General features: G+C 31.1%; 2 protein-coding genes across 4 annotated transcripts in view; both read right to left on the bottom strand.

Moving 5' to 3' along the window:
* Positions 1-6771: 6771 nt before the first annotated feature.
* LOC125064368 lies at positions 6772-10326 on the bottom strand. Its single transcript, XM_047671355.1, has 2 exons — positions 8613-10326; positions 6772-8492 (listed from the first exon to the last, which is right to left on the bottom strand). Exons 1-2 carry the CDS (start codon positions 10324-10326, stop codon positions 6772-6774), a joined length of 3435 nt encoding a protein of 1144 aa, XP_047527311.1.
* A 4827-nt stretch (positions 10327-15153) lies between these two features.
* LOC125063938 (elongation of very long chain fatty acids protein AAEL008004) overlaps positions 15154-24050 on the bottom strand; it is a 32235-nt gene continuing 23338 nt past the window's right edge. For all 3 annotated transcript variants that reach the window (XM_047670664.1, XM_047670665.1, XM_047670666.1), the window contains 4 exons: positions 22952-23114; positions 21123-21259; positions 17887-18078; positions 15154-16823 (listed from right to left, as the gene is read on the bottom strand). In XM_047670664.1, coding sequence (XP_047526620.1) covers positions 16695-16823; positions 17887-18078; positions 21123-21259; positions 22952-23114 — 621 coding nt within the window. In that variant the 3' untranslated portion in view covers positions 15154-16694. The remainder of the gene's footprint in view (positions 16824-17886; positions 18079-21122; positions 21260-22951; positions 23115-24050) is intronic.

Raw genomic sequence — 24050 nt, 5'->3', positions numbered from 1 at the left:
AACACTTATAACCAGTGATATTTGTCTTCTCGAATCGAATTATTATAGATTTAGATTTTAGGATAAATTGTAACGAATCTTCTTCGGTATAAAATCTCTCTTACGAGTGTACTCTTACGACTAGAATAAATGACGGACGTAATGACCAAAATTGCAGGTTAATCTATGACTTTGAGTAGGTATCTGTATTGAGATAATAATTTTGCTTTGATCGAAATGAACCAAAACCTAGTTCGAGTTCCAAAATGCTCGTCATCATTTTTTAATTTTTGTTAACAATTTCGAAAAAACTCAGCAATAGATTTCTAAAAAGTTAATAAATAGAGTAGGGAAATATTAGACACAAAGACTCTTAATAAATAATGATCATTGAAATCGTATAATTTATAATAGAATAACTATTAAAACTTATTATACATTTATAAGTTTTTATAGGTAAGTAACGTATTGAAGTGCCTAACTTAGGTACCTATGAGTTTTTTGGTGTTGATAGAAATAAAAATATTCATGTGCGTATATTCATGAGAGTAATAATCATAATTATTAAAATACTAAGAGATATAAGAATATGAATATTTTACTTACCTGACATTACACGTGAAGCAAGAGAAGTTTAGATATTCAAATTACATTTGCACATTAACCACGTAAAAATTATTAATCATAATGATTTTCTCCTAGAAGGTCTATTTGGAGAGACACAGGCATTTGAAGAACCGACTTTATAGAATAAAATTAATCATTTCTTCGAATTATATTTTGCATGTCAATTTTGAATGAATTAATTTACTTATACTCTACTCGAACCATAACAGCTTGACCTGTTGTTTGTTTGTTGATTAGCTGTCAAATAAACCACATTTGACAGCAAATTGACGCAATATCCATTGGTCGAGATCTTGATTAATCTATGATATTCACTGTGGTTTTGCGAAAATATTGCGTTTCGAACGTCGACGAAACTGTTATCGGAATTTTGGAAGTAAAATTAAAGTCGAAATTAGTAGTTAAGTGTAATAGTGTTGTGTTATAAAACAAAAATATATTAATCAAGAACTGTAAGTAGTGCACATTATAGCTGAGTTACTAGAAAATCGCATGAAATATGTATGTGTATAATAGAAATAGGCAATGCTAATCTATGATATTCACTAAGGATTTGCGAAAAAAAATCGTTTTAAACGTCGACGAAACTATTATCCGAATTTCGACAGTATAATTAAAGTGGATATAAGAAGTTAAGTGTAATAGATAAATAAAGATATCTTAATCATAAACTCTTAGCAGTGCACATTATAGCAGATTAATTAGCAAATCGCATAAAATCTAAGTTGTATACTTATATAAAAGATTCAGTGACAGATATTTTAATGGTTTTTAAGCCCAATACCAGCTTCTCGTAATTTCATTGAATTATACTCATCAAATACAATATACAACTACTTAAAGTATTAGTATTTTATGTCTTATTTTTTAAATATTGTAAAAAAAATTATACATCCATTATTGTTTAATTACAATAAGTTTACTATGGATAACTGTTTAACGATTTTTGGGGTAATAAAAACTTAGTAAGCGACGAGTGACGACCGATATTCACACCAATTCATAACCTACACAAAACAGTTAAGCGGTGATTGAAGGATTTCATTATCTCTATTTTCTGTGTAGCTAATTTTAAGGAAGATTATCAAACAATCGAATAGAATCTCAGGATCAAATACTAGGTTAAGTAAGTTACGTACATTTAAGTTAAAATAAATATTTTTGATAAAACTATACCAGTATAATATATACTATTATAAAAAATACACGGGAATAATGATTAAATTGTATATTTTATTATGACGTTGAGGCTAAATAAATCAAGGTTCAAGGAAGACGATCTGCGACGTAGAAATAATTTGTAAATAAACCGAGTTCTATTTGCATTTGCTAAGTGCTTGTTTGGTGACGACACTAGCAGTACTTGAGAGGAGCACACATCAAGATATATTATGAATAGAGAACCTTCTCCTAAGATTTCTTCTGATACACAGAAAATTAATTGCTTGGACCAAGATATTTGGATTGTAATTATGTTGTTATTGATTTTTCATAAGAATTTTATTCAATGAGCTGCGATTATTTTTGTTAAGGTCAGTGGTATAATATTGTATTAATAAACACACCATACCAATATAACTACTCGACCGTTAAGGATTTTACCCGTGCTTTATAAAGAATAATAAAAATGTAAAAACAACGAATTCCGCGTTTGTGATAATACTAAACGATTTGTTACTCGAAAATAATTAAGTTTTCTTAATTGCAACGCCACGTAATCGCTATATTATTGATCGATGGAATATATATTTAATTTTGTTATTGATAAGTGATGAGTTTGATGGGATTTTCCATTGGTAACAGTATTACACGATTCTTAAATGTAGTTTTTTTAAAACCTGTTGCAGCTATACTTTTACTATGTATTTGTTTGTTTTGGTAGCGGCAGTACTAGTAGACCCCTTGCTACATGACGTCACAGGATGCAGGCGCCATAAGAAAGATTTTGAAAAGTTTCGATTAGACATTTATAAAATTATCCCCTAAATTGAAGCCTCAATTTTAAATTATATTTCAAAGGGAAGTCTTTTGAAATTTAGGTAAAAGCGTTATTTGACTTTCCAACTTATGACTTAAAAATCGTCAATTCTGGTGTTTCACAATGCTGCGTACTATCACCTACTCTATTTCTTCTGCATATTAATGACTTGGTTTAAATCAGCTATATTCACTGCTATACAGACGACAGTACCATAGACACCTTATATACCGGCCGTTCTAATATTTGTCGGGAAAACGTCGACGAAAACCGGAACAAACTTGTGTTTATAATCGAGTCTTGGTTTGTTTACAAAATCACGGACTGACTAAAGCTAGTCCAATTCAACCCCATAAAGACAAATGTTTGCGCGTTAACCGCTAAAAAATCACCATTTCTGCCATAACTAGTATCGGAATACTTGGCGTTGATGTTTCGAACCTCGTTCAGGTGCGCAGGAAACTTGTAAAAGCAAGAGCCGCGATACAAAAGCACAATATTTTTTACGGCCATGTCCCGATATTCCACATCGCCATGTACTACCAAAGTGTACAACTTCTGCTGTACCATTATTAAAAAATGCTCCTGGGGCCAGTTAGACTTGAAAATAAAAACATTATGCTCCACAAAAATACATGCCCAATCGATTTCGTATCTTAACCAATGCCGGTCGCCTATCGAGACTGGGCCAGTTATTAAGATTATATCACGTTCACAGGTCGAGTGCACAATAAAAGTTTACAAGGAAAGGGCTGAAGTAATGCATCTGCAGGGTTAGTACGGTTATAGCATATCAACTGTTAACAATATATAGCATTTGTTTGGACCAATCCCGGCTGCTGAATTTCACCTTCGGACATCGCGTTAAAGTTCTAAATTCCACCCGCCCCACCTAGATGTATGATGAATCCACAACAGCGCGTTTTTAAAGCATTTTATGCCTCGTAATAACCTCTACCTGCAAAATCCCCGGCGTTGTAGTGAAATGACTGAAGTTATCATATGTTTTAACATTTTATAACTAATAATTAAATGAAAAAAAAAACGGTTAATTTATAATTTAAATACATATAAATAAATAAAAAAAGTAGTGATGTTTTAAACAAATAAATCTCTGATTTTTTCAGAGAAGTTATGCACGTAAATTTTAATGTTTTAAACTGGTAACTCCAGGTAATTTTCACTTTAATTACATTAAATTTATTAATTTGAAGTAACGTACTTAATTAAGACTTATTGTCTACAGCTTTGCAAATGTAATTTTGTCCGTAATTAGGTATACTTATTTATTTAACATAATTATATGCACACAATATATTTATTATTTAATATTGTTTATAATATTTAAAACTATTATTCTGTATATAATTTTTTTAAATATACTAGTTACGCTTTTTTGATTGGTTTTTATTATTTAAGGGTTTTAATAAAAAATCATTTATGAGATGATCCATTAGATGAGAGTTAGTTAGCTATTATTGGACAAGAGGTTTGATTGCTCAAATTCAATGACGCCGATGGTTTCAATGAAGCAAAGCCAATAAGTTATGAAACCTAATATGTATTATATATTTTTACGAGATAGCACAAAATTTGGAAGTGACAGAATCGATCCATAACCACTCTTCAAACTATATTTTCTAAAAACGCTCAATTAATAATAATGTATAAGACCTATAAATCTATGTATTTGTACACTTAATACTTTTAAAAAGTATATTATGTTTATTATATATTTTTATACTCAACACTTTATTAACCTCAATATTCTAAAATGGTAACCTCATCCTAAATATGGTCCTTATAATTAAAATAAGAGTAGGTAAATATAATTTGATCGTGGTTTGGTAAGGATTGAATGGGAAAGGTGGGTTTTCTTGAGATCCAGACGTTTATTTTTTACCCAAAATATTTATTTTTTAAAAGTTGTTTTTTTTTTGTGTAATATGACAAAAATATCACCGATTGAGATTCCTTGGGTTTTGTAGCTAACACTGCTCTATCGACGTATGCAGAAGAGAAGAATATAATCTTAGAAAAGTTTTAAGTACAATTTAAATATAGTAATCATTTATGAAAATTAATTCAATTATACAATTTGAATTAGTATTACAATTGATAAATGGAATTTGCAAAAAACAAACAGAAAAAAGAGTGGGGCGTGTATGTCAGCGATCCATGAAGCGTCGGCACAACCATTTTTTTACTTTAATATAATAAACTATATTATAAAAAAACTGCAGCGTCAATCAGATCAGTATCTTTGCGTGAATCCATGAAAAAACGAACATATTATTTAATTTAATGCTCGTACGATTAAATATTTTATTTATGCAGGTTTTTCTTTCAACAGACATCGAACTTCTTATATTTTAATTTTTTGTTTCATATAAAAATGGTATAAGTATTATATAAATACAGCCAACCTTTTAATTAGAGCATCGTCTAAAATTTACTATGTAAAAGATATAGTGAATTCATTACGATACGTAAATATAATTTTAGACAGCTTTGCATTTTGCTATTATAAAAGAAACATAGTACGATACAAGTGCAAAAACAAATAAACTTGTAAATGACGTAAGTATGTAACTATGTTTTACTTTATTTTATTACTACATAGCTGGTGCCTGTGACTCCGTACAAACAATCGAACGTTTTAAATTTATAATTTAATATTGTAATATTAAAAAAATCATGATGTATTTGTCGAACTGCGTAATGTACATTACACGATATTACAAGTAGTGCCGTCTGGGATTAAAGCATAGAATTTTTTGCAGTTGCGAATACGTGAAAGAGCCACAGAAAGCTAGCCGTGTGCACTGGAAACTAGACTCGCTTAAAAGTAAACGCAAAGTTTACTTTATTCAAGTAGACTTTTACAAAAGTGCTTGTAAAAGCCTACTTAAATAAAGTATATTTTGATTTGATTTGATTTTTGGAATGAGAAGGAACCGGAGTATAAACATAAAATTATCTGCGCCATATCTAATTATATTTGTAGTATATTTATTTTCAATTGCAAAGGGATGATGTAACGTCACTGGAACTCTTTAAAAAGGTTTTAATCTCATCAGCCCTGGTCCCATAACATCTCGATTTTAGTAAAACAAACGCTTCATGTTACCCCAAGGATACTAAATTATAAATCAGTGAAAACTGCATCCCAACCGAGATTAGCGGTACCAAACGAGTAGATAAACAGACAAACAGACAAATATTCTAAAAATCATATTAATGTGATCTATTGCGTTAATAGATACCCCCAGTAATACTTTTCTCAAATTCACTCACAAATCTTTCATGTACAGATTTCGATCAGTTACGATTTTATTATATGTATAGATTAAGATTTTGTTTGACAAGGAAAAATATCAATATTATGAAATAACAATTTACGGCAAAAGTTATTCATATTTAATGTTACGTTACTTATGTTTTTTTAAATACCAAAATAGAAACATAACACTTTTTGTTGATTGTTAAAATTGTACCAAAGGTTCGGAAAGAAACACCTCAGACCCGAGAAAAACCGACCAAAGGTATACAGCGAGATTCTGTTTTTTTTTTGTCATAAATGCGTGGTTAATAAATTATTATTGCTATAATCATGCTATAATCTATGAAGGCGTTAATATTACCCTGCAAAAGAATTACTAAGAGTAACAAGTTTATGTTTGTTCCTTGTATTAATAGCGTGCACATCACTATTTCTATAGAATTAATTTATATTGTTACGAACATACAATACATTATCGAGTACATTTATTGAGAAGCGCCAATCAATTATTTTATTAGGTTTGATTAAAGAAATTGTATCGAAAAAAAAACTAAAATAAAGGTACCTAATAAATATTACTATATATATAAATTGCGCCTGTGCCGAATAGCCCAACAGTAATTAATATGTTAAGAGATATACGAGACTAAAGAATAATAGTACTTACTTAACGTTTGAGCGAAATATTTATGAATCATAGGGGGGGATTCACTCTGTTGCGGTAATAATTTACGGATACTAATTCCACACTTTTTACCTATATAATCTTGTATAGAATATGATATAAATAAATAAGAAACACCATTGAATTATGGTTTTATTACGAATAAAATTAGACACATTTGAAAAGATAATAAATGACATTCATTTACTTTTAAATATTATATGTCATTCACCCCCTCCCTCAAGACACAACGTAATCGTTTAAATAGTTCGGCATTCTTCGCTGCCGTGTCGAACGACGTTCTTTGAATGACGAACTCGTGGAAGGGAGTTCAGGAGGTTGATTGTATTCATCAGATTCTTGGTTAGGAATGGGATTTTCATCTTGAATATTTTCAGAATTTTGGATTTCATGTTCTTCATTACAATCTTCTAAATTTTCTGGTAGTGGAGCCAATTGTCTGTTAGAAATTGTAGTTTCTCTTCCGTCTGGCAATCTAACATACGAATATTGCGGGTTGGGCTGGAGTAATTCTACTTCTTCAACTATAGGATCGTACTTAGTAGCTCTCACGTTCTTTTTCATTAAAACAGGTCCTGGATTTAACATCCAAGAAGGAAATGATTCGCCATTTGAAGTTCTTCGGGCATGGTTGAACATTCTTTCGTGAGGAGTTACATTAGTACTAGTACATAAAAGTGACCTGATGGAGTGTAAAGCCACTGGTAAAGCTTTTTCCCAATCTGATATCTCCATATCTTTAGATCGGAGGTATAATTGTATGTTTCTCCAAAGAGTTCCATTAAGTCTTTCAACTTGTCCATTCCCCTGGGGATTATATGGAGTTGTTCGACTACAAGCTATCCCAAGAGAGTAAAGAAATTGCTTCAATTGTTCAGACATAAATGTCGCTCCTCTGTCTGAGTGTACATAAAGCGGAGTGCCAAACATAAAGAAAAGATCCTTTAAACATTTAATTACAGTCGTTGCAGTCATATCTTTGCAGGGATAAGCGAATGGAAATCGGCTGTATTCATCAATAATCGTTAACATATATTTATTTTGCGTATTGGACGGCAAAGGTCCCTTAAAATCGATGTTCAATCGTTCAAATGGAGAAGTAGCCTTAATGAGTTGATATTTATTTTTATTAAAACGAGGCTTGATTTCAGCACACACTCTACAGGAAGTAGTTATAAGTTTTATATCATTGATAGAGTATGGAAGGTTTTTCGTTCTTACCCAGTGTGCTAATCTTGTTACACCGGGGTGACAGAGAAGTTCATGAATTTCTTTCAACTTACTATTATCAAAATTAATATGAGCACATACTCTAGATAGAGTGTCAGCAACCGTATTATCCTTACCAGGTCGATAAATAATTTCAAATTTAAAACTGGAAAGTTCAAGCCTCCATCTTTCAATTTTTTCATTTTTTATTTTGCTTGAATGTTTTTGATTGAACATGAATACTACAGACTGTTGATCAGTTAAAAGCAAGAAATGCCTACCCGTTAAATAATGCCGCCATTTACGCAGAGATTCAACGATTGCACTTGCCTCCTTTTCTATAGAAGATTGTTTGCACTCCGAGTCAGTCAAAGTTCGCGAGAAAAAGGCAACCGGACGACCGTTTTGAGAGAGTGTAGAAGCAATGGCAAATTCTGATGCATCTGTTTCTACCATAAATGTTGCATTTTCGTCGACCACTACCAAAGTAGATTTACAAACATCTGACTTTAAAGAGTTGAAACATGTAACAGCCTCCTGGTTTAAAGGAAAATGCTTAATACCAATAAGTGGTCTGATCTTTTGAGAAAAATTTTGGATCCACTTCGAATAGTGAGCAAATAAACCTAAAGTCCTTTTTAAGGTTGGTAAATCCGTAGGAATTGGAAGATCTAGTAGTGGTTTGAGACGGTCATTGTCCGGTTTAATCGTATTATTATATATTGAGTATCCTAAAAGATTTATAGAGTCGGTTCCAAAGACACATTTACTTTCGTTTAGAGTTAATTTGTATTTCTTAACTGCATTCATAAATTTATTAAGTTTTCTATCGTGGTCATCTTTACTCTTACCACAAACTGTGACATCATCTAAATATGCGAACGTTCCTGCTAATTTTTCTGTATCGATAATGTATTGTAATGTTCGCTGGAAGGCCGCGACGCCGTTTGTTACCCCAAAAGGTATCCTTGAAAATGGATAAAGTTTGCCACATGCTTCGAATGCTGTATATTTTCGTTCCGACGACAAAATTGGTACCTGGTGATAAGCGCTTTTCAGGTCGATTTGGCTAAAAAAATTAAATTTCGCAACCTTTTCAATTACAGACTCGATGCTAGGTAGAGGAAATGCATCTAGTTCTGTAAATCTGTTTATGGTAAGCGAATAATCAATAACAAGCCGCTTTCGATGTAAACCACCTCCTGTAACTAATACTTGTGCTCGCCATGGAGATACGCTGGGCTCAATGACGCCTTCTTCTAGTAATTTAGATATTTCATTGTTTATAAATTGTAAATCTTCTTCAGAGTAACGTTTGGATTTTATAGATATCGGTCTAATATTAGGAGATAAATTACTAAATAAAGTTGCAGGAGGAACTGATGCTTCTATAACACTGCAGACTTTCAGCGGTCCTTGGTTACCACCAAACTGAAATTCAAGCACTGAATGATTTTGTAATAAGTCATGCCCTATAATAAGGTCTGCACAAAGATTGTTTACAATTAAGAGTGGTTGACGTTTATAGATATGTTGACCAATTTTGATTGTCGCTACGCAGGAACCTTCCACAAAAGATATGTGATTAAGTGAGGCTAAAGTTATGGCCTGCTTACAAGGGTTTCTTTTCAGGTTTATTGTTTGCGCTAAAGAACCGCTTACGAAACTTACTGAACTACCAGTATCAATAAGTGCATCGGCTTCGTAATTGTTAATTGTTACTGATACCGTAGCTCTTTTTAAACTAGAAGGTGAGGCGGCAGAAATCATAGCAACTTCGACAGGTGCATCTTCGTTTACAACGTTGTTAAGTGTTTCTTTGTTACTACGGCAGACATTGGCGAAATGACCTGTTTTGGTGCAAAGTTGGCAGGTGGCATTACGAGCAGGACACTTAAATCGTCGATGAATGTTTCCACCACAAAAGAAGCAATGTTTCTTTCTTGAATAATTTGCTACAGCTAAGTTTTGTTGAGTTGGCGTTTCTTGCTCCTGCTTAGAAAGAGCGTTTAGATTAAAAGAATTATTATTTATATAGCCTTGAGAATTTCGTTCGGCAGTTTCTAAAGCAATCGCTTGATTCAGGGCCTCATCTAAACTTAAGGTATTGTTTTCTAAGAGTCTCTGTCGTATTGTTTGGGATGTGATCCCAGCAACAAATGCGTCACGAATGTATTCACTCTTATATTCTTCAGGGGTCACTGCTTTAAAATTACAATCATGTGCTAATAATTTCAGTGCGCGTACGTATTCTGTAATAGTTTCGTCCTGTCTTTGCTTTCGAGCAACTAGAGTATATCGAGCAAAAATTTCATTTTTGGGCTTTAAATATATGTGATCTAATAACGATAAGGCATGCTCGTAGGATTTATTATCGCGTATATAGGAGTACACGGTAGGAGATAGATGATTTATTAATAATTTGAGTTTCATTTCATCAGTTTCGTTACAAGCTTCTTCTGAGATAAAATTTATAAATGTATACCGCCAGTGTAACCATCGCAAATCTGCAGACGCCGTATCAGGTTCCACATTAAAAGTTTCAGGACGAAGATATCTTGACATGGTCGATATGTAAGATGGCATAGAATATTCTTCTGACATTGAAATTATTTATTCGTAATAAATTGATATAAATAAATAAGAAACACCATTGAATTATGGTTTTATTACGAATAAAATTAGACACATTTGAAAAGATAATAAATGACATTCATTTACTTTTAAATATTATATGTCAGAATAATCAGTTTTTTTTTTTGTTTTATGGCATTGGTTTGCGGACGAGCATATGTGCCACCTGATGGTAAGTGGTCAAAGTCAAAGTCAAAAATCTTTATTCAATATAGAAATGTTTACACTTGCTAATTGATAGTCAAAAATCTACCACCGGTTCGGAATTTGCACCTCGGACCTGAGAAGAACCGGCGAAACAAACTCAGCGGGTTTTTTTTTACCATTTTGCATGTACAATAATAATTATATTTTAGTTATTTGAAACAGCGATCACCACCGCCCATAGACAAAGGCGCTGTAAGAAATATTAACCATTCCTTACATCTCCTATGCGCCACCAACCTTGGGAACTTAGATGTTACGTCACTGGCTCACTCACCCTTTTAACCGGAACACAAAAATACAGAGTTCTGTTATTTGGCGGTAGAATATCTGATGAGTGGGTGGTACCTACTCAGACGGGCTTGCACATAGTCCTACCACCAATCAGGCTCAGATGATAAGTGATTATTAGTCAACGATTTTTCTTGTTAATTTTAAAACTGCTTTTTATTTGTTTAACATTGTGTTATTCTCATTGTTGAAACAATATAATATGTATGTATACTTTATACTTTAAATTTATCCGTGCAAAGACGAAGCGGGAAGGTAGTCTATTTAAGTAAATATACATACCACATCCATATTTTTTAGTCCTCACAAATTGCTTATACTTTTTAAGATTATACAAAAAAATATATAAAACATCCGCTTATAAGTTTAGTTAGCTTGTATATATAGGTATATTTTAGTTCACTAAAGAAATACTCGCACGATAAATTGACGTTGACTCTGGCTATACGGTCTAATTAATCCTTTGTTCATTTAATAGTTAAGGATCAGAAAAAGAAATATATGTAGCATAATTAATTTATTATGCAACGATATTTTAATGCATAATAATAGCATAATAATAATGCTGAAGATTTCAAATGTTTAAGCCCGCTATATCGCGCTTATTGATTGGGAAAATTAAGCAACTAGCATAAGAAATGGAGCAGTAAAAATAAATGGTATCAATTTGGCAAAGTACGATATGAAACCCTAATGTGTATTATTGTGTAATCCCAATATTATGGAAAGTAGGTATTACCTCCTTAAATACAAATAATATTACGAATTGGAAAATCTCTTTTTCAAACTGTAGTTATGAGACTTTTAGTTAATTGATAAATATATTAGAACCAAAATATACTCGTAACATACAATACCAACATACAACTCGTAGCATGGCGATGTACGAGACATATAATAGTACATATTTTTTATCACAATAGTATATTGTTTTCTATGTTTTAGTAATTCAATAAAAACGTCGTATTTGTAATATAACTAGTCTGTAATGAATTGTGTTATGTAAATTTATACAAATGACTTACGAAGGGTTTTTTGTCTTTAATTTTACAGTTATACTTCTAGCAATAATTTATACAAATTGACTTAAGAAGGTTTTTTTTGTCTTTAATTACAGTTATACTTCTAGCAATAGTTGTGTTGTTTTATATAATACATCAAGGGATTTATTTTGTTAAAGCAAACATTAGAGCTATTTAGCAAAATAAGAGCAAATATAAAGATTATCATTTGTATCATTTCTAGCATCATCATCATATCAAAACGTGAAGTAAGATTTACCAACAACAGGCTGGTTGAATAAGAATGAAATTATCGAACAGCAGGCATACTTACACAAAACAACTCATAAATATCTCACAATCAGGTCTTTGCAACTTTCAGTGAGCTATCTTTTGGTTTATTATACAGAAATGTTGTGTGTAGTGTGTGTATAAAATTAAAAACATAAACTCCAGTCTTATTGACCTGTCCTATTGATTTCAGCTTGTGGCCTTCGATTAAGATTCCACGAGATTTCTATGCATTTGGTAGGATGCTAATTATAATGTTTCATTGTGTGTAATACATTTACAGAATAATTGCCTAAACCACCACTGATTTTTCATCTAAAACTTGTTTGACAAATAACCTGGAAATTATAAGCTGTGTGTAGATTTTATCACATGTCTACTTAATCCTATATTATATTATTGTTATATCTAATAATTAAATAATTATACTCTTTAAGTTGCATGATTGCTTATATAATGTAAGCTTGAATTAATATTTATTGTATGTTGTTTTCTCATATTACCTATACCTATATATTTTTATTTATAAGTAATAATTGTTATTTGCGTACCTATTTATTTTCTTTCTACTACGGCGGAACGATAATGTGAGTTCAAGAGTATGTAGTCGATTCTATGTTTATGCAGCACTGCCACTTAACATATTTTGTCAAATTGTTTGCCTGTACCTTTTTTTAGTCTTTAGATACCTTTTTATAAGACCCGCCTGTCTTCTTGCTGTTAAATCTATTATGCGCATCTGTCTTGCATAATGCATATGCAACACACCTGGCACCAATACTAAAAATAAATAAATATAGGTATTGATTTGGAATGATTTGAACGATATAACGAAAGATTCACAAGATTCCGAATATGTACCATTTATGTTATTATGTTCCGTGTCGCTTTGTTTTATGCAAGAAATTGACTTCCACTAGAAATTTTACCGTGTAAATTATGAAGTCAGATTGTCTGTCTAAGAATTATGACTTATTTTAATTGGTCAACCCCGCGTAACCTTGAGTCCTTGACAGTCTTGTTAGCAAGGTGGATTCGATTAATTACCTACCTACGGATTCAATGATTTCAACACACTACAAAAATATTATGAATTCTTATACAAATATTTGGCGACACGTAAAACCTTAACATCTGGTCTAATCTGAAGATAAATTAATGGTGACATTCTAATTTAAAAATAAAATGTGTTGTCTTAAAAAGTTATGTATATTATTAAATTGTGACAGGATAATCGTGACGTTTATTTCAAAGATTAATAAATACATGCTGACCAAGTTGACATTGGCGAAATTATTACTTATTGACATGGCTGATTGCATTATCAAACGACGTAATCATAAACATTTTTTCAATATAATATGAAAATTTTATTTATTTATTGACCGTAAAAATAACACTGGGTTAACATTTATTTATGTTTAAAATCGGAAAAGTAAGCTTACTATACTTTGAATTATTATCAACCTAATATTCGTCATCTCCTTTCCAAAAAAAATTAGGTTGAAATCCAATTTCTAAATACACCCACCCAAATGCAAATAGGGCACAAAGCTTTACGTATCTTTTAATGTAATCCATATTGTCTGTGTAATGACAACTAAATATGACTAATAAGTAATCTATATAAGACAAAATTCAAAAAGTGCACTTGCTCCATACATAACTCACATTGTGTGAACTATTCAATTGTGATTAATTAAATTTAATTTGGTGGTTAAATTGTTTTAGGTTATTATTTTAGTGTTTTATTATAATAAATTCCCAACAACCTACTTACTTATTTTTTATTATATATTTTATAAAAGATGTTATATTTCGAATAGTATTATACTTATTTTATAAAAGATGTACATATATTTCGAAACGTATTTTACATTTTTTCTTTTAATATCGGAAGTTCTTTTTAAATAAAAATAATTTAATTGAATAAGGATCTAGGCTACATGAGGCACGGCGAGGTTGAGTGACACAATTCTAACGTGTAATCATCTCGACCAAGGACTACGCCAAACGACCACATTTACGTATTTCCCAATATGCCAATGATTTGCAATATTATATTTAACCTCAGAATAGAGAGTTACTCAGAAATGTCATCTGGTTTATAAATATGTAAGAAATTTGCATCTTTCGTTGCATTTCCTATACGTCGTAGTACCTACTACAAAATTTAAAAACTATGTATTAAATTTGACTCTGATAAAAAATGTAATCTTTATATAAAAGGAGTTCTTGAAAAAATTTATTCCTTTAAACACTTAACAAAAATAGAATGAACATTAATTACACAATCTCTTACAGTTAATATTAGTTTTACTTATCTTTAGTATTGTCTTAAAAAAAAAAAACAAGTCTGAGACGGATGCCATTTTTATTACAATCTCTTCTCGTTCATTTTAAATCTTTATATGATTAATAACATGTTATACAAACATGTTGCGAAATTTTATAATTTAAAAGAAATAATCAATTTAATATTATTTACTCTATATGTAATGAATTTTAATTTAAATATAATATGTTTATAAGCGATGGAATACCGATCTAAATAATTGCAATATTTAGGCGACGGATGACGTATAAAACTGGCAATTGCGTGTATATTTTTATTTATTCGTTTAATATGCACATAAGTTTAAAAGTCACCTTTATTTGCTAATATTAGCTTGTTTTGTTTGTTGTTTTCATTAAATTTTGTACCAAATGTTTAAAAACCAGTCTACATAGCTGGGAGGGTCAGATAAATAGACATTTTGTCAGTTTTTACTTTTATTTATAACATATTATTCATTGTTCATATATCATATCCAATCAATTTATACATTCATATTTATTCATTTCATTGAATAAGTTGTATGCTTAAAACATAATTCATTACCTGATGATATGATATGGATTGTTTTTTTTTTTTCAAATATTAAAATGATAGTATAGAACATCAAAGGTAGCAATGAAATGAAACTCGTAGTGATATTTTGTAAAATACTTTAATAAAATAATAAATAAAGGTTGCAAAATAGTGAATTCGCAGCGAATATTTGAGCATCGTATCTCGGGTAACCGCCCGATTCCGCCCAAAGCAACCGTTTGCCGTTCACACAACACATAAAGCATTATTACACCAAAACTTGATACAAAATTAACATATTAAGAAATACTTGTCGATGACAAAACGGCCGAAGTCTGAATGCCATTCATTATTTTAAAACTGGTCGAGCTGCCAATAACTATGCTTACCGATTATTTTATTATTACTTTCTCTTAATGATTATTTATAAGTGATTCATATATTTTCTTTTTCTTTATTTTATTTTTCAACTACGCCTATTATCTATAAATGTTTCTATTTCACAATTTTTATTTTTCCTAAAAAGCGCTTGTTGGCACCTCAACCGGTTTGTAACACTGCACAGTTGTCTAATAATACATTTTCGAATATAAATAAATATGTTAGTGATATCTAAAATACATTTTGTATTTAAAATAATCTTTGATCAATTTACATACACGGAAAGTTTATGAAAGAGGGCATATACATATGTTAAATGCTTGATAACGAAATACAAAATAAAAATAAAATTGCAATTAATAAATGACACTGGATTTGAAGAATTGTATGGTAACATCCTTTAAGACTCAATCTTCACCATAAAGTTATATTTACATAAATCCCCGCGATACATCTGTACATAGCACGGCTAAAAGAACTCGATTCATTCATTCATTGTATATACAATTTGTTCACACTACCAGCCAAGATAACATTCAAAATATTTTGCGAAAAATATTTTGACTAATTTATACAATAAGGAAAAAAATTACTATATCCGAAACCAATATAGCATATACAAGATAACCATTTTTTAACAATTCATAGTTCTAGTAAATAGTTTTTGTACTTAAAACAATATAAGGCATTCGATGATTAAATTTTTAAGGTCGAATGGGACGTTGTGCTTGCGATTCAAAATCTAATACAGAAAGAAAATCGTGAATCGGCTCTCTCTGAGGATAAACGAGTTACAATTTAAAGTGACGTATAAAAGTTAAATGCGATCTTTGCAGTCGACAAAAACATGTCCAATTCCACTAGAAGCTTAACATCGAAACGTCCCAGGCGGGAGATGTCCGGAGCGATTGAAATGTTTTGATATAATTCAGACAGCACCATGTCCGGACTAAGAAGACGGTCTCGAACACCTCGATGGCTCATACTGTCTTAACTTTTATTAAAGCTATTCGTAGGTTAATTGGGGAGAAGGGATACTATCGACGACGATGTAATCGCACCCGCTCGGATCGGAAGCTTTCGATATGGCGGGACCGCGGACGCCTCTCTTAACGAACGAGAACGAGAACGAGAACGCCGAGTCCCGTCTGTTGGTTGATTCAGTACAATGTACGATTCGTCCTCGATCGCAGTGGTATAACCGATTCCTAGTTCTAGGGTTAGGTTTGGATTTAAGAGCAGACCCTGATTTACACCGTGGATACACTAAGGATAGAAGACTATGAGATCGGCCGTCGGCGGACGAAGGCGTCGGCCGCCGAGGACGCGTACGAGTTCGGTACGGACGAGCCCTCTTCGTGCTTGTAGCCGTTCTTGCCGTTCAGCGAACTGCTTTCGTCCAGCACCGTCTGAAATAATACACATGTATATATTTTTTATTTGTAATGGGAAACCTGATAATTAAATTGCCCCCCGGGTGTAAATTGTTGCCATCGTTTACAGTGTGTAATCACTGCACATTAAGTGTTCCTTTCACCGTTAATGCAATACAAAATACCATCAATCCTACGATTTTTGCAATTGTTCATTAGCACTATTATCATTACAACAATACCTTAAATTAGTGTTTTTAAATAGACCTGTTTTTTTATTAAATTTTCTTTTCCAATCTTTCGTTAAATCGTTTTAGTTAGATTTTGTATTTATAAAAACAAAGTAATTTTAATCATAAATTACATTTATGTATGAAGCAATAACATAAAAATGTAACTTTTTCTTAACACTGTTTTTTTTTGCATAGATACCTAATATAAAAGCCTTGGAATATTATTAATGTTGTAGTTATAAATTAATTATGAAATAATGAGCGTTGCCGAAACGTCATATTTTAATTGTCCAATTAGATTAGAGTGTGAATAAATGAACATTATGGTGTATTCATTATTTTCAAATATATTTCGGTCAATAATTTTAAATAGACAGACCGACAGCTATTATTATGCGAGGACAATACTCGTTGAATTGTAAAGTAAAATTTTTCGTTATAAATGTATTTATGCACTCGAACAAAAATAAAACAATTAACCGATTAAAATATACAATAATATTCACTATATATTTAAGTTCTAAATGAAAAAAAAATTAATGTTGTTTATACTTTACGAATATACGGCATGTTTTTTTTCCGTTATAATTTAACAAATATGTAATTGTTAGCACACGTAAAGATCATTGTTGACCTTCAGGTACAAGGTACAATTCTAGAAGATATACGAGCATTTTATTTAATGACGTTTGATATCAAATATGTTGTATGCATTAAAAATAATTTAGTTGTCTATGAACAATAATTTGATATTGATTTTATTGTGATATTTTGGTGGAATTCACACAAGTGAAAATCGCAAAAAAAAATCGAATTTGACAACAATATTAAATAACTTACGTAAAATTAACATAATCAGAACATACCATGCAGAGACCGTTGTTATTGCTCCTAGGTTTCCTGTCAGCCTTATTGTAACGTGCTTTGTAGAAATCACTGAAGAGGAACAGGAACAGGAAGCCGTGCATCGCGATCCAGTAGACGAAGACACGCGGGTACTGACAGGACGGCCGGAACAGGACTTGCAGCTGGTGACTGAAGATCAGCACGAATTGCACCTGAACGAGATCATAAGAACGAAATTTATTAGATAGTATTTCACTCACAGACACACACAGACATAGACTTCTGAAATATAGTCATAATTTAAAATTGCATTACATTTAAATGTTTCTAATGAAAAATTGGGCGATGTTTTATTATTAAAATCCGTTGGGCAATAAGCTTTCATGGTGATTTGTTTTTGCATTATAATGTTAAATTAATTAATAAAATTAAAATGAAAACAGATTAATTTTATAATAATATATCATTATTCTCAGAATTTGTATGAATATTTCCTTATTCCTTTATGAGATTCTAGTTATTACGAGTATATACATACTTAATAATGGGCGATTTAATAATTTTCTTCTAAGTTATAATAACTTGCCTTGTAGGTAAAGGTCGAATGATAACAGCTTTGTATAAAAACTGACAACCAGTCAAATCGTTAGATGATTTATTAGAGACTAGAAGAGGTGTTGTTGATTAAATATAGTACTCATATAAGTCGGTGACGCAATCATTCAATATTTTCAATTCTCAGTACCATCTAGTAAATATATCATATTTATTTTCTTAACGTTCTAACACGTGTTTTAGTCAGTCGATGTGTTAATTTTTGCATAATGAGATAATTACAGTATAAAAACTGCAGTTTGTTCAAAAATAACGAACTAGTAATATATCTAAATACATATATAAATACTAGCTGCACATCCCGATTTCATTCGAGCGAAAAAATAAGTTTATTTATTTTCTGATCGTTGCGTTATTTTCTGGGTCGAAAGTGGTTTAAATTGGTCCAGGAACCCACTAAAATATACACAAGGGACATAACATGTTAGCTCCCAGGGTTGGAAGCGCATTGGCGACGTAAGGAATGGTTCTTACAGCGCCAATGTCTATTGGTACTGGTTGATTATTTATCATCAGGCGCCCTATTTGCTCTACCGTCTTATATAATATAAAAACGCGAATAGAAGATTTAAATATATAGATTACTCAAACGAAAAAAGATAAAATTTATTCTATGGCCATAATAGGAATTGTTCATTGAATACTTCTGATATTTATTTGGTAGCACATGATTGAGTTAACGGTAGATTATTAAGCACGACAGCTCGAAGATGATATATAGCGAAATATAGAATATGATCAAAGAGAGGAAAACTCAGTCGCACTTTACCATTTATTTGACCAAAATATCCTTAGTTGTTCTTCTATCATTATTTGATAAACATTTTTTTTTACTTCTTGCAGGAGATTGATCCTTATTGTATTTTTATAAACATATTACAAATTAGACCTAATGTAAATACAGTATTATTGTCGAAACCGCTATTTCTAGTACAAGTAAATAATAATGAACCATGACTCTGCATCATACTTTAATTCGAAGGCAAAAATGCACTTCGAAGAAGAGTGTATCTGCAATTTATAGGCCGACCTTCGTAATTATTTATTACCAGTCTTTTCCTTAACAAGTCATCAAATAGGAATCGTTCAATTTAAACATTTGTTAGTACAAATGTATGACAATAGCACTGTTACGTCTGTTGCTATACGATTCATATTTCAGATTTGTTTGATAAATCCCATTAGCTTACTTTTTGAATACATACGAAAATTTTTAGCCGAGATGACCGTGATAAGAATGCGTGCATCTTAAGCGATCTTTGGATCTTAAATCAATGGGATCCTTAAGATTTGGACATTATTCCACCACGCTGCTCAAGTGCGCGTTGGCGATTACACGTGTGGCAGAATTTGATTGACATTCGACACATGCAGGTTTCATCAAGATTTTTTAATTCACCGCCAAGCGCGAGATTAATTGCAATTACAAATTAATTTGTCATTTCATCCCTAGGTTTAAATCCGCAAACGTCGTTTTCATGCGTATTCAAAAAGTTACTGGGATTTTTCAAAGGAAGAACTTGTGTCTAGCCGTGGGACATTTACAAACACTTCCTTTTAGTTAAGTCGCGCTTATATGACAACGATATATATTAGTAAATTATTCTTTAAATGTTCTAAAGAGTAAGAGACAATTTGTTCGAAAAACATAACGATGAATATCAACAGTAGCCACTGTGTACTTATTATAGATTTACATTCCATGAAGTATTTGTTTTATTTGTCACTCATATATTAAGTGAATATCTAACAATGATGTAAGTTACAAGTTCCTTAAGCGCGTGATCATATATAAGGTTCAAGAACGACGCCCTTCGGTCATTAAAATGACATTTATTGTAAAGAATATGAAATTTAAGATATTATATTGTATAAATAACGACCGTACGATAGATAAACTTAAAATCCCTTGCAAATTGCATATTTATATTAATCGGTTAAGCATGACGTTTAAATTATACCTAAACAATTCCTATTATGAATTCAAACTCGTATTTTTGTTACTATTTTATATGATAAGCAAAAAATTGGTTTTACCGAGAGTTAACGTTCGAAATGATTTCTTCTGAACATTATTTAAAACATCATAATAAAACTGAATATTATTTAATTTAAACTACGTATGTATGTATCCGAAAACGAGATATACATTTTTTTGTTGCACCGCTTTGAACTTACCGCTTTAAATTACACGAAAAATATAGTATATGGTCTATTATTTGAGAATATCAATATTGTAGAAGTATTTGGTTGATAATATATTTTAATAACTTAAGCCCATATTTCAATGCCTCTTTTAATTTTATTATAAAAATATCTTCTATACGACTCGCGTCCGACCGACTGTACTTTCATAGTATGTCGTCACGTCTACAGTTGTGAGTTGTGTAATTTTCTTTATATTATTCGTTCACCAAATCTTTCTTTTCCAGTGTCAATAAGGAGAAATAATCATTTAAAAACTAATATAAATATATTATATTTGACCTTGTAAATCTTTATGCTAATAATTTTATATTATCTCCCTTAAGGAAGTGTAAATTAATGTACTACAAAAATAATTTAGATGAATAATGATTACAAAGGAAAAATTGCATATTCACACTTTAAGCAGGTATTTAAAAGGGGTGTATTGACTCACCATCTGGAAGGCAGTGAGGTACTTCTTCCACCAGATGTATTTTTGATACTTGGGACCCATTGCAGACACCATATAGTAGAAGTACATGACGATGTGTACGAAAGTATTCAACAGAGCGAAGAATGTGCTGTGACCACCTGAGGAGAAGTAAAACAAAAAATTACTGATTACACGACATATAATTCTTTTTTAATAATTGTATTAATATTTATATGAAATATATAAAAAAATCATTAACAAATATTAACATCTGTTAAACAATTAAAAAGATTAACTTACAACTATTGTTATTTGCTAATCTTTGTGTGAAAATTAAAATTTTTGGTCATTGTGCATTTTTTCTCAACGACAGGATGAGTTTAAGTATTGTTACGTCTTTTTTTAAATTAGTATATATAATAAGGAGACTAGAGATTATATTCGCTTAATCGTACCTACGGCTATAGACGTGTAAAATATTGACAAATTTATTCCAACAAATATTAGCGTATGTCAACCATAGGCGACACTATATGTTATTATAAAATTTGTTCTAGATTTGACACGTATAATACTTCTAGAGATATACGTCTAGTTTAGTATTGTGTTTATATAATTACAAGATATATAAAAGTGAATTAGTTCAGAGTAGGAAAGTTAACAATTACTATTATTTTTTCAGGAAAGCTTGTACCGAACGTTATACTGTTTAATAAAACTCAAGTATTTAATAATTCTAAAAAAACAAACTAATTATTAATTTTAGAAACACACATTAATTCATTTTGTTATAGTGTGTACAGCAAATATTTCTATTGTAGGTACTCAGTCTCAAATTCAATGACAAAAAAATGAAACACTGACAATAATTATTATTTCACGTGTACATTATCAAATATGTGTGAGAAAATACGTCAACTTTATTAAAATTGTTTTTTTGGGTAAAAAAAAAATAACGTTTTGTTAACGCTACTTTGTACAAATAAAACAATATTGACATAATTGTCGCTACAAAGGTCTATTTAGTTAATGTTATTGCTATTTCAAATATACCACGTAACCTTTAAAAAAACGTTAAAATAAATGGTCAATAAGGACGTGCTAATCGAACAAAACATAAATCGTAAAATTCGCAGATGTTAATCGAAGAATCCCAAAAGATTTAACCACAAATATTCAAATCAAACATCACAACAACTTGACGCAAACATTTGTGTGCATCGTTCTTTATGTTGACGTGTCACATTTTAGGGCTCACGTCATTAACAATAGAAGTGTTAACCGAATTTAACCTTACACAATACGTGTCTGTTAAAAAAATAAGCGAGTTCCTCAATCTAAGAAATTTTAGGTTAGGGTCAAGGATATCTGATTGTCTATCTGATGTATTCATTTACAATTAACGTTCCATATCCATACAATTTACATAAGTAGTGATTTATATACGATTCCAATCGGTTCGATAAAATTTTATCTTTAAAAAAATCTATAAATAAGCCATAAATATCATATCACAATTATCTTTTAAAAAAGGTGGAACTTCTATGAATCATCATAACGTTCTATTTTTTTTTTTAATTGTTTTACTGTTTTTGTTTTATTTTGCTCCAAGTTTAAATTCTCTAATGTATTTGTCACTTAGCATTATAATATTGAACTAGTTTCTGTCCGAAGTTCCTCAGGCGTGTGAAAAGGGATATGGGGAGAGAGGATAAACCTATGTGGTATTCCAGATCATAGCATTTCTCTGTGCCAACTTTTATTTAGATCCGTTAAGCCCCTGTAGCGTGATTGAGTAACGATTTTGTTAGTGTATTTGTGTTAAAATACAAACAGCGTATGTAACATACCCGGTGCGAACTTGAGCCCGAACCACACAGACATGGGCATGATGCCGTGGTGTATCACGTGCAGCGTCGACACGTGCTCGTTCTTCTTGCGCAGCACAAAGAACAGCGTGTCGAAGAACTCCGTGAACTTGCTGAAGTAGTACCACCAGCATGTATTCGCCATCTATGTTTCGAAATATAATCATTAAGTAAAAGTTAGTAACAAAAGTAACAGTCGAAACGTCGGATGAGAAGGTTTGGGGATTATTCCACTACGATGTTCTGATACACACGTGGCAAATTTTCAAGCAAGGCAAGCATGAAACAAAACATGAAAATTCTATGATTATTATCCGAGCAACAAGCAGGCAACCTACAACGATTTATAAGTAGTTATTTTTTGTACCTAAGTGGACCAGTTCATTATAGTAACTGATCACCATCCCTCATAAACATTGGCGCTGTAAGAAATATAAAACATTCCTTACATCGCCAATGCACTGCCAATTTTGGGAACTAAGATTCGATGTTCCTTGTGCCTTACTCACTAGTCCTTTTAACCGAAACACAATACTAATAATTGTTACTATTTGGAGGCAATTATTTTTATGACACACATATATAAAATGTAATGGTTGGTACCCACCCAGATGGGCTTGTAAATAGCTTGTAGTTAACAGTAAAATGGAATATGTATGAAGGTTACGTCATCAAGCGTGCTGTTAAATTTAAAAAGGTGTTATTATTATAATTATTTTTAACATTTTAATATAAATGTTTTAATTTTTTTGTTTGAAAATAACCGAGGATAGAACTGGCAATACGCTCGGCAATTGCTTAATAATTTCATATAAATCACAGGTATTTATTTATTTCAACACCATCCAGCAAATGCTAATTTCACGCATTTTTATCTGATACGGAACAAATAGGCTTTAGTCATAGATTATTTTTATTGATAAGTTCAAATATTTAATGGCAGTTCAAGTAAAGATTGAAAGGTTTTGTGAAAAATACAAACGCATTGATGCCAAGACACAAATATTACTTCAAATTAAAATATCGGTTGCTTGATTTTTATAAATCAGAAAAAAAAAATGAACTACCGATTAACAGCTTT

The sequence above is a fragment of the Vanessa atalanta genome, chromosome 5 (assembly GCF_905147765.1).
Source record: "Vanessa atalanta chromosome 5, ilVanAtal1.2, whole genome shotgun sequence".
Classification (NCBI taxonomy): domain Eukaryota; kingdom Metazoa; phylum Arthropoda; class Insecta; order Lepidoptera; family Nymphalidae; genus Vanessa; species Vanessa atalanta.
Note: the sequence above shows the minus strand (reverse complement) of the source record. Positions and strands in the feature narration are given on the sequence as shown.

Bases quoted from the DNA above. Each gene is read 5' to 3' on its own strand.
- LOC125064368 (XM_047671355.1), bottom strand. From the start codon at position 10,326: ATGTCAAGATATCTTCGTCCTGAAACTTTTAATGTGGAACCTGATACG. The intron at 8,493-8,612 runs GTAAGAGTAAAG...TAAATCTTTTAG, and splicing joins AGATGATGTCACAGTTTGTG to GATACTCAATATATAATAAT.